At 43.5% G+C, this 12,027-nt stretch overlaps 1 protein-coding gene across 3 annotated transcripts in view; it reads right to left on the reverse strand.

Moving 5' to 3' along the window:
- dicer1 (dicer 1, ribonuclease type III) overlaps window positions 1-11,519 on the reverse strand; it is a 28,230-nt gene extending 16,711 nt beyond the window's left edge. Inside the window, exons 1-15 of one of the 3 annotated variants that reach the window (XM_031579772.2) lie at window positions 11,378-11,519; window positions 10,019-10,102; window positions 7,780-7,834; window positions 6,764-6,880; window positions 6,014-6,220; window positions 5,624-5,786; window positions 5,229-5,353; window positions 4,868-5,002; window positions 4,223-4,383; window positions 3,730-3,898; window positions 2,896-3,368; window positions 2,523-2,655; window positions 2,081-2,323; window positions 1,703-1,857; window positions 386-518 (exon numbers count right to left, since the gene is read on the reverse strand). In XM_031579772.2, the coding sequence (XP_031435632.1) occupies window positions 386-518; window positions 1,703-1,857; window positions 2,081-2,323; window positions 2,523-2,655; window positions 2,896-3,368; window positions 3,730-3,898; window positions 4,223-4,383; window positions 4,868-5,002; window positions 5,229-5,353; window positions 5,624-5,786; window positions 6,014-6,127 (2,004 nt within the window). In that variant the 5' untranslated portion in view covers window positions 6,128-6,220; window positions 6,764-6,880; window positions 7,780-7,834; window positions 10,019-10,102; window positions 11,378-11,519. The remainder of the gene's footprint in view (window positions 1-385; window positions 519-1,702; window positions 1,858-2,080; window positions 2,324-2,522; window positions 2,656-2,895; window positions 3,369-3,729; window positions 3,899-4,222; window positions 4,384-4,867; window positions 5,003-5,228; window positions 5,354-5,623; window positions 5,787-6,013; window positions 6,221-6,763; window positions 6,881-7,779; window positions 7,835-10,018; window positions 10,103-11,377) is intronic. The other 2 variants (XM_012836800.3, XM_031579773.2) reach the window with 2 other exon arrangements.
- Window positions 11,520-12,027: the final 508 nt, after the last annotated feature.

Raw genomic sequence — 12,027 nt, forward strand, 5'->3', positions numbered from 1 at the left:
CCTAAGGGAGTCAACTGGAGTTCACCAAGACTACATACATACAATAAAAGATGGTGTATGTTTTGCTTTTTGTTGTAAAAATGTTTATGGACTTAAAACTTTGAAGCAATCCTGAAAGTAAAAATGCCATTTTGCCAATACTCCTGTGCACTCTATACATTTGTATAATAGATTACGATCTATGCATTGATGAACAGAATGCGAGGGAATACTAAGAAAAATATATATTCAGAACAGAAACAACATATGTGCCCCTTTTTAAGGCTGAAGCAGGGATCTGAAGATATGGGCCCAGGTTGAAAGCATGCTCATGCCATCTCTAAGGCTGGAGCTGAGATCATATTAAAGGACACATTAGAGGCTGGGTAGGCCGCTCTGGACTCACCGTCACGGACTCCCTGAGTGGGGAATTGATGGGCAGGTAGAGGGTGGACTGGTATCGCCCGTCCCTCAGCTGTTTCGTCTTACACTTGGGGGCCAGATGGGTGAAGGGGTCACTGGGGAGCCTGGCACAGTATCTGCAAACACCACATCAGATGACTATGACAAAGTGGCCTCTGCGTCGCACATCTACCCATTCACGCACCGATGGCGGGGGTTACTATCTAAGGTGCCAAGCTGCACATCGGCAGTGGTTGGGGGTTCAGTGTCTTGTCAAGGACACTTCGACACTTGGTGAGGAGGAGTCAGGATCGAACTAGCAACCCAATTGCTAGGACAATCGCTGAAGGACTCCTCTACCTCCTAGACCACCATCGCCCCCGGAGTACTTGTACTAGGGTGGGGTGATTCATTACATTTTATTTTTCAATTATGAATTTTGGCTTCCAACGATTATAAAAACAAGATAATCGTGATAAAATGATTTACGTGCTGTATTCCGTTTCACAACGATTCTCTTGTTTTGTCTTGTGTTATAAATCAAGTGCACCCCTTTCCTTCACTGCGGAGCGCTTTCACCCCTCCCTAAAAACCCAAACTCCTTCACAGCCAGGCTGTGGCATATTTAGTTCAGCTCGAGCAAAGATGATGGAAAGAGAGCCTTAGGTCAATTTCAGCCACTGCTGAAATTTCACAGTTTATTATTCTTAACGAAACATACCGTTACATTTGTTAACAAGCTAAAGATATTATAGTTTAATGCTACAGGTCTAATTTACAGGGAAAATAACTCCAGCCAGAAGTTAAGTCATTGAGCACTGTACAAGACCAGCAGTGTAGTTGGAATTTGTAAACACTGAGGTTTTAATGTTGAGTCTAAACGGTTCTCATGTGTTAGTATGAAAGTATGAGGTATGAAATTTGGCGATATTTGATTTTTAAATATCATTACTTGTATGCATTGATAATACTAATAATAATAAAATGTGAAAAAAAAATCTACTTAATAATGGCACTGAGGGTCCTGCATTGCAGGCTCATATTCACACACTAAACTGCACCGCTGCTGAAAAAAATCTCTTAATCGAGCAGCCCTGACTTGTACTGTATGAAAGCAATCTATTCACCTTTAAGGCTGCAATGACTTAGACTTGACATGGTTACAACCAAATATTACACTGAAAAGGGACCATAGAACTGGGTATGCACCATAAGATGTTTGATTGTAGGTAATGTGGGTAAGTCTTTACAAATATATGCTGATGTGCTATGGCTATGTAAAGGATGGTTCTCTGAGGTCTATTAAATAGTTTAGCAGTACCTGTTGACATGTCCGATCGCTGTGTTGATTGTAACTCTTGGGCCTCCGTCTTCCGAGCGAAGGACGTAGGGGGGCAGAATGTTGTCGTCATCAGTTATAGGCTCCGCCTCAAACTCACTACAGTCAGCTGACTTTGAGCACTTGTTCCTAAGGATCTGGAAACAGGAAGCGGAATGCTAAAATGAACAAATCACTGAACCAATAGAAATCTCAAGAAATATAACCAAGCTGGTGGTAACCAATGTAAGCATCACGATGGTCAAACATCTCATAAGGTATGTTTACCTCAAAGTGTGTCCAACCTAACTGCAAGTCACTTTGTGCAAACTTATCAACAAATAGACTCTTGATTCTATTCTATCAGACACTTGACACTACCTTTTCTATAGCTTTGTAGGTTTTAAGATCCTCTTCGAAGGTTTTCGTCCGCTCACTGTCTGCTAGCATGATGTAGTTAGAGAGTGGAGCGCGTGCTCGGCCCTTGGACTGCACGTAGGACCGGTACTCGGTCGGCAGGTCAAAACGAACCACCAAATTGCACTTTGGGATATCGACGCCTTCCTCCACAATGCTGGTCGCGATGAGGAGGTTGGTCTCGTGTGCACGGAATTTACGGAGCACCTGGGAAACGAGGCAAACAAAACATTAAAGAGACAGATGATAACACACACTACGGAACTCCCCGTGTTACGTGCTGAGGAGAAACTGTGCCTCTTTGAAAATCTCCTAGTATTGGATGGTAAGGTACTGTCAGCCATATTGTATGGCATAGTAGTCAGCCATATTGGTAAGGTCCAGTAATGGATGGGGAGGCCCTCACCTCCTCCTGTTTCCTGAACTCCACCTCCATCTGTTTGTTGCGCGGCTGGTTCTTGCCGATGCTGTGGCCTGTGATGAAGTTGCTGCTGATGTAGGCCAGCTCAGGGTCCTGCTTCCCCGCCTCTTTGATTAGCCTGATTAAGGACATCCCAGATAAAATGTACAGCTGTATTAATTTATTCATGTTTAAGATACCATTTCAAAACGTGTGCTGAGAGTAGCAGTCTGATGAACATGGACATGCTGTATGGTTTGTCTTCACCTAGTGATACAATCGGATCTTGCGAAATGCATAAGCGGTAAGTGTATCAGATGAAGATGTAGGAATCTTATCTCAGTGGAATGGCGTGTTTATGAAGCAAATGTCTCCCCACCGGTTGAGCACCACAGCCGTGTAGCGCCTCTCCACGAAGATGATCCCACACAGGATGTTGGTGAAGGGCGAGGGGAAGTTGGCCTCGGGCTTCTCCTTCACCTCCACCTCCTCATCCTCGTCTTCGTCCTCCGAGTCACTCCAGGAGACGTAGTTGTCCTGGTTGCGGTTGTTGTACCACTCCACGCTCTCGAACTGCTGCCGCTCGAAGGGCTTGTACTCGTGCAGGATCTCCAGCAGCTTGATGACCTTGGGCGTGACGAAGCGAAGGTCGAGCGACGCCGGGGAAAAGTGCTCCTCGCACAGCGCGTGCACCTTGCGCAGGATGGTGTCGGTGAACAGCAGGAACTTGCGGCCGAGGTCCTCCTGCTCGTGCTTGATGTACTTCTGGAGTTCGCGCACCATAATGCCCGCCGCTTTGTCCGCGCACCAAGGGCCGAGCACCGCCAGCACCGCCCGGCAGTCGGTCAGCACCTGCACCAGAGGAGGAAACAACACGTCTGACCTGAGCCCACCCGCAAATGGACAGTTCTTCCTTTTATTTTGTTCCTGTCCGATTTAATTTTTTTACCACTTCCTTACAATCGTTTACTTTCTGTCTGTCACTTTCTTGCTCTAGAAAGAGAGGGGGAGGGAGGGAAACACATATGACCGGAGTCGTGTTTTTTTTTTTTTTTTTCTTTCTTTTTTCTTATCTTCCGGTTTTTTATTTTCGTTTTTTTTTTTATATTCTATATATCCAACTCTTCTTCATAATCTTGTTCTTTCTATCCATCTGTCTATCTATTTGCCAGTCTCTCTCCTCTAGCAAGCCAAGAAGTGCTCCAGTGCTGACCTGTTTGGAGATGAAGGTTGGGTCCCGGTCCTCTCGCTGTGCAGGCAGGTTGCAGTCATTGAGGAAATGCAGAGCCTCATCCAACTCAGTCAGGAGACGCTCAGAGAGACCGCTTTTATCCACGAACGGCCCGCAGTCCAGAACCACCTCACGGGGCTGACTAGCATATCTGACAAACACACGACAAAAGAATTCTTACTAGACAAAATGTCTTAATACATTTACCTTTACATTAAATACATTTCATTTCTCTCCACATATGGAGTTGAAAAAAAATGTAAAGTTCCTGGGAAATGAACAATAGTTCATCCTAGGGAGGAGCTGAGGTGCAAGCATCTCGTACAGGAACCATGCTTCTCACTAATTTCCTGTCTCTCTTCACACTCTCCAATCTAAATAAAGGCTTTGAAAAAGCCCACAAACTCAACCCTAAACTTCACCTAAAAAAAAATTCTCCAGCAGAAAAGAGCCTTATAATAACGTTATACCGTACCGGTCCAAGACAACCAGGTCTGTGGCAGTTTCGGCACTGCTCTTTAAGATCCTCTCGAGGTTCAGGATCTTCTGCTCCAGTTCACTGGGGTCACACTTCCCATTTAGGATGGAGGCAGTCAGCCCCAGGATCCGCGGACAGCACGGAAAGGCATCACAAACCTGACAGCATCCAAGGAAGATAATACAAAAAGAAAAAACATTTAAAAGTCACAAATCTCGCTTTCTCCGAGTGAAACTCCAGAGACACTGAGCAATCCTCCACTCCATGGTATGAGCGCTACCTGGCAATAAACCAAATTGCTCTCAATAAAAATCTAATCATTTTCTCCACTGGGCAGATGTGAGCACTTAAACAGGCCAAGTACTGTTATCCTTCTCTCGACATAGATGAGAATGCAAATGAGTCCACATACCGCATGCAAATAGGTTCATAAATATCCCCTTCTCTGACCCCCACACTCAAACAGAACAAGGAGACGACCCTACAGATTTAATTTCAAGCACTAAAGAGGCCTCCATGTTCATTCAAACAGATGACGTCTCTCTTTCTCATGGAGACATGATGGCGGGTAAATGAGACAGTCGTACAATGAGAGGCTGTGGTGTTCCTGAGGCAACTGGAAGGCGAGGACTATAATTTTACCCTCATTATCTCTCTGTAGGGATGGTCCGTGATTGCTAGGTGGCACTCATCAAATACCACCAGGTTGATTTTGGACAGTGGCAACACTTCGGCCTTGAGCGCGTGGAGAAAGATGTGGCAAGGCATAACGAGCACCTGCGGAAGGGAAGAAATTACCCCAGAGATGAGAGCAGATCAGGGGGCCGGCACCCGGCCGATTACAGGATGACATTTCACAGGGCCGCATTCAATCCCCTTGTAATTCAAACGACACAGTGGAAAATTCATGAACATTTGAAAAGGATTCCTGAAATTGGTTGTGAAATCAATTAAAAAAAGTAAAAAATGTTTTTTTTATAAACGTTGCACTCTGTAATCGCACCTGATTTTCGATAATTTCTCGGCTCCATCTCTCCGTTGTCCAGGACGTACTGTCCTCAGTGTACTCCCCGACGCGGAGATCCGAATGGGTCCGGACAGTAGCTGCTTGCTGAACCACAGACGATGCTTAACAATGGCCACACAAACACAAAACAGATGTCAGTATTCAGAGGAAAACCATCGTACTGCTAAACAGAGTTAACATGCATTGTATAACTTTAATATTATGTATTATTAGTTATTTTAATGAATCATTGTTTAAGGACTTGGTCTTGGACATCTGAAACAATTTCCACCTTTGGAGTGCAATTACAAAAGTGATCACCACAGTTGAAGTGAGGATGGGCCCCAATGGGCCACCTAACACTGTTAACTCCGTTAAGTCCGTGTGCATACCTGCATTGACCAGAAAAACGGTCCTCTTGCCATTCTCATGGTAGTCTCCCCGAATCTGGTGGGAGAGCTCTTTTGTAAGGAGTACTGCAATAAAGGTCTTCCCTGAGCCAGTATTTAAGCAGACAATAGTATTGTGTTCAAGAGCTGCTTCAAGAAGTTCAACCTGTTGGGGACAAAATCAAGTTCAACAAAAGATCCATGTGTTATGGATTTATAATTTGTTACGGATAATCAATTTATGAATTGATACATTTTGCTAAAACAAAACGCTGAAGTCAAGGTTTAAACCAATACATGAAACAGGCATGGCTGTGCGTTCATGTTGGACTACTCTTTGGCACAGTAATGAAAAAAGCCATTTGGAGCACTTCCTGGTTCTTGGCCACTTGCCTGATATTTCCTTGGTGTATAAATGTTGTCATGAATAGCTTCCTGTTGCCATGGGAGACCAAAGAAGGGTCCCATGGGGGAGGATGCGGGGGTCACCAGCTGTAATCCAGCCATGCCTACAGGGAGGAAGGGGGGGGGGATTCAAGAGCAGGACAGCCTCCAGTTGTCCAGTGTTTATCTCATTGCATCCTGCTGCTCCAAAGCTTACTGCAGAGACCAGACAAACACAAACACACACACACACACACACACACACACACAGACAGGTGTTAACTACTTCCATACATAGCCATTGCCAACAATAAGGCCAGAGACGCATCATGAGCTCAAATTAAGCTGCGTTCTGATAGCCCTTGCATGCACTCCAGACAGTCAGTTTAGGGTTTCAACCCCCCCTGTGAAAACATATGAACTCACAGTACTATAGGGGGATGGAAGCCTATTAAATATCATTAACATTTATCATGTAATGTTGGGTCACACACTAGTAATTCCATCTCTGTAGCACCAAGACAACAGTAAAAACAATCAAGAATCTGAAACCAAACAGGTTAAATCCAATAAACCCCATTGACTGAGCAACAGATTTGCTCCTTCAACACATTACTGTGATTTGTCTTATCTATCAATGCCAAAAACACAACTGAACTGTTGGTCCTCCATGTTAGACCAAAAGACAGAGTTTTGTGTTGAGCTTATTAGGTAGTTTTGAGTTGTGTATTGAGCTTACTAACCCTAAGGGGTACTCACAGTTTGGGTCTCAGTCTCGGACACTGCAGCATGAGCAGGATGCATTAATCCTTGGCTTCATTATCAGTCCTGTGCCATCAGTGCCTGTGATTGGCCCACATCACTCTTCTGAAGGAGCTGCGCAGAGACAAAACAACAAGGCACAAGTGTGTGGGTGTGTGTTTGTGTGTGTTTGTTCAGAGATACTCTTACAAACCAAGGCCCATTTCAGGTGGATCTATTACATCTACCATTCATCGACCTGTAGCACAATACAACAAAGCAAGAATGGATTTCATATACTGCCAGTCTATGAGGCCAGACATTTTAAGACCCCATATATCTACTCATGTGCAAAATAAGATGAGGGCTGACAGGGTCGTGACACAAACAATATCCTCTCAACTCTTATGTCTTAGGCTGCGTCATACTATAACAATGCCTGGAAAATAACCTTCTGCTGGACTTGAGCTATCAACCAACAGATCATAAACACCATGTCTACCATATGTTCTCGTATGTTATAATCTTGTAAGGCCTGTATGGGGGATGATCAATACCGCAGACTAATAACGATTGAAAGGTAGTAACTAGTTAGCATCTATTATAAACATTACTTTTACAAAATAACCTGACTAGCACCCTGACTAGCTTCTAATGAGAAATTAAATGCCACTATAATACAATGTGGCCATGCAGTCCAACAGTGCCACAAAACACAGTCTCCTGTCTGGGTCCCTTCGCACGCAAGGAGAGTAAGGCCCTCCTGTATATTCAATGTGTGCAGAATCCATGTAGGTGCATGAAACCAAAAACCAGTCCATGCTATAACCTTTCTCTGACAGCAGCTAGATACAGCAGCTTTCAACAGCAATGGCCCAGACATGCATACTGTTCAGGCACACAACATAGCCATGGGAGCCTATCCATCATTCTGGTGCTTCCAATGCACCGTCACCATAAACTAAACGACCATAATGGTGTATTTAAAAGCAGGCTGGGCAGTTGACCACTTATGGGGGGGATTTGATAAATACCTTTCAAGCAGTGGATGGTCAGTCACTGTCTGGTGTGCTGATTCGTCTTGATTCACTACAAGAAGGAGAGGAGAGACAGACAGACAGACAGAGAAGAAAAAGAGAATTTTAAGTGAGAATGTGGACTGGCTTTTGGCATGGGGGGCTGGTTGGATACTGAATGACAACCGGCTTGTCAACGCATTTTTTAGCCACACCAAATCAAGACCACACGATCCCCTTCACCCCGAAACACACACGCACGCACACACCGCTCCCCACAGCTGCAACCAATCATAGCCGTCATTTCAGCTCAAGTAACACATGGCTTCATTTTTATTGAGCGATCGGTGAGCACATTTGCTGCTGGTTAAGAATTTGCTTTCCAAATCAATGCAAGGGAACATAAATCTAGGATTTGACTGCGCATAATATTTACTTGCAGATTTAAACAAATGCCAAGTTGCCCACCGTGGTCCCATCTCAAACAATGTGCACGTCTAAGGCCCTCCCTCCTTTTCAGTGCTGCGCTCTCTACATTGTTGTGTTCTCTCTTAAAACAGCCGCAGCTTGCTAATGAAGTCGACCGAGAGACTGGCCACTTCTAAGAACGGCTAGTTAATTAGTTTGGGCTGATGTGAATCTTCTTAATGCCCCTTAGAAAAAAACCTGAACCCACAAATCAATATAGAATAGAAGAGGCAATCAAACACACACACAGAATCACACACAGGCATGCATACACACAGACAGACATACAAGTGTGTGTGTGTTTATTACCTCTCCCAGCTGAATCCCCTTGCAAACACAAGCGCCCTGAGCTGCAGGCACCTTGTATAATGAGTCTAGTGCAGCGTCACAGACAGACTGCATACCGCAGACCCAGTCAAGGCCTACAACAAAGCAGCACGCTTGACCTACATCACCATGCCGATGCCTGGGCAGGCTAAGACAACATGAGGGGACCCAAGTCAACAGACACCTCTACTATTCCACTGCAGCCCAACAATAAGCAAGGTCAGACCAGATAACACCGGCATCGTCGGCCCAGTTATGATGACCAACAGTCACAGGGTAACTCCAAGGGCAAGTTTCAGGCTAGGGAGATCATTGAGATCTTTATCAAGAGCAATTCTATGTAGCTTTGCGGTAATAGTGATAAGCTTAAGCAAACACAATAAGTCCTGTGATATCTCAGATTCCAATAATGAGCTAGCCTACTATGTGCGCACAACTTCAAAGCCTGTTCCTGTTTAGGCTTACTGGGATGACTGTCCCTCACACAGAATGTAGCCTAGGGATCTTCCCGTTCATGTACAAATATTTTTTATCAGAAAGTGTGGGAGTGCAATCACTCTCTGCAACAGATTAAATATAGTCTCCCCCAAAGCTTATATCTGACAATACAAAAAAAAAAATGATCTGGACCTGGCAAAAATTATTAAGAACGTTTTCTTTTGGTCTTTTTTTTCTCTGGATTTTTCTCTCTGCAGTCCAGTATGACTTTCCTCTGAAATAATGCTGCGATACTGAGGTGAAAATAGAGATGGTTATTCCAGCTACAAATTCATATGTGATGCTGAGATGCACAAATCAAGAGGTCTCCTAAGTACAAACAGATTTCCGAAGCCCTCTGTAATCACCAGTGCAATCAACTGACATCTTAAAAACTTGGGTTTCAGTCAAACCAGTCACATGAACCGACCCTACGGCGGCCCTCCATGTCATCTAACGGTGACCTAGAAAAGGAAGGCGAGGCTTACTTACACGCACTCATAAATCTACATCAACTATTCACTCTCGCTTTCATTACCGTCACTTAGGGTTTGAGAGAAATGACAAAATCGGTTTATGTGTACGGAGAACATTTGCCGAGCACATGTGCCGTTCTGGCCTGGGCCCCAAAACATGAGTAGAATGAAAGGTGCTTGTTTAAATTGGCTTTCGGACTCAGCATATGAAATTCTACAAGCAAAGACTTTCATGTTGAGTGTGAGAGGGCAAATGGAGGCAACATAATCTTAATGCAACAGATCTACCGGGGCATTTCATCTGACAATGCTGAAAACATTAAGCGGTCTGCACTTCAACCCATTCAATATTATTTTTCACTGTTGGTAAGAACACATCCCACAATAATGCAACAATGACACAATAGCAAATGAATAGGCTAACTGTCTTAATGATTACCAAACACTCTGGAACGATAAAAAAAAACATGCTTAGCTAAAATGTTGCTTATATGACGGAAATCTCGTACCTCAAAAATGTTTAGGTTGATGATTTTCGTCAACATAGGTAAGTTAGGATACGGTTAGTTGCACACAACAAACAGGGCACCTGACTGCAGATAACAGAGGTAGATCGAATCCACAGAGATCGTTTACCAACTTAAGTATGTACAACGGGCTGAATGAATTTCCATCACATTTTCCCTAAATGCATGACAAAGAAAAAGAAATGAACGCTAAGGAATCACCACTTAACGTTATACAACACATTCCGATGGCCTTCTACTAAATTAATTGATGGATTAACTTGAACATATGCAATACTCAGAGAGCTATCCAAGGTATTACTTTGGTTTTCAGTAGATTTTCTCTATCCCACTGGTGTGATGTGCACTGCCACATCAATGACCAACTTAGCTACCAGGCTAACTTGAACGACGAATTTCTGAAATAGGGGAAGATACTCACAATTTACGTTAGCTGCCACATTAGGTAGCGCCCAAAGTGAGATTTTCCTTAATATAACAGGACACAGTTGATCACTACTCCTTAAATTACGTTTCTTTAACGTTTCTATTTAGTTGGATTTTAGGGAAACCTCCTAGTTAGCCTACACTCCAGGCGACTGAATTTCACACTTACTAGGCCTCAATGCGACCTTGGCATTGACTGCCGCTCAACGGGTTCGACACAGAAGCCTCAAGTACAGCTAGCTAGCATAATTAGCCAGCTAATGCTATTGCTAGCCACTTAGACAAATATTACTGACGACCAGATGGTTTGCTAGCAAGCCACAGGTCACCCGTTACTTCTGCTCATTTCTGATATTAGAATGAACAGCTCCCTTGCTATCAACATAAATTGATCATATTACAGAAGAGTTCAATGACCTGATACTTGTAACCGATCCAACTCTATGGAACTAACTTTGCTAGCTAAGTGTATTATGGGTGAGGCTGTCAAGATAACTTGCATGCTTAGCATAAGCTAAAACATCAGAAGTGCACATATCTCCATGCGTCGAGATGCAGGCATGACGGTAGGCAGTCAAACAACCGTAGCCAGTGAAGACATGATGTAGCGTATCTATCGAACACAATAAGCCACTACCTAACAACCTGTATGCACGTTCTGCTTTCGAGCCTTCTTTAATATATTGCGCAATCTGAAAAAAATTAAACATCTACCTCTAAAGCTACTTTTCGCTTGCTAACGTCGGCAAATTAGTTTGCAAAACGGCGATAGCAGCAAGCAATCGTTAGCTAGCTGGTTGGCCAGTTAATTGATTATCTTGAGGGTGCGACAAGACGCGGTTTTCGACAAGCTTGAATCACAGTGATCGCTAAGAGGCAATACGTGGTAATCGTGCATCCGTCCAACATCCTCACCTAATACAATGTCTTTATTTGGCCGTCCTGAATTAAAATGTTCTTGTTATCTCGCTAGAAACCGTTTTCTCCATTCCCTCCTGCTGTTGTCAGACTCCAATAGCTCATTCGAAGCTAACAGCAACTACGGTGAAGAAGACTTTCACATCCGTGTACCTGTTTCATGAAGCTCCAATATAAAAGCCATAGTACCCACTCGCAATGGTTTGTTATGATGTGGAAACAGCAATTGAACAAAGCATTTATTAGGTACAATTTCTTAACACAGTTCTCTTTTACAATAATAATGCATAAACACTTCAAAAGTGATTTCAAATTAATTGTGATAGTGCGTAAATCACAGAGATACATGTATGGCTATTTGTCCCAGTAGGCTACCTTGTACTCTATGCAGAGCGAGTGCAACCTAATTTAGTTTTAGGTTTTTTTTTTCTTCAGAAAAATTATTTTGAGTGATTAATAAATGCCAATAAAAGACAAATCATCGCATCTTAGAAAGGGCTAAGTGACAATCTTTTCTGTCACCAAATTTTTACAAGAAAATTACTTGGGAAAATCATCAAATCCATTTTCAGAGGTTTCATTTGAACAGGTAAGACACACTGCCTTACCTGTTGGTGATGTAACCTCTACCCTACCTTCTGCTATTG

Source organism: Clupea harengus, chromosome 14 (genome assembly GCF_900700415.2).
Source record: "Clupea harengus chromosome 14, Ch_v2.0.2, whole genome shotgun sequence".
Lineage (NCBI taxonomy): Eukaryota > Metazoa > Chordata > Actinopteri > Clupeiformes > Clupeidae > Clupea > Clupea harengus.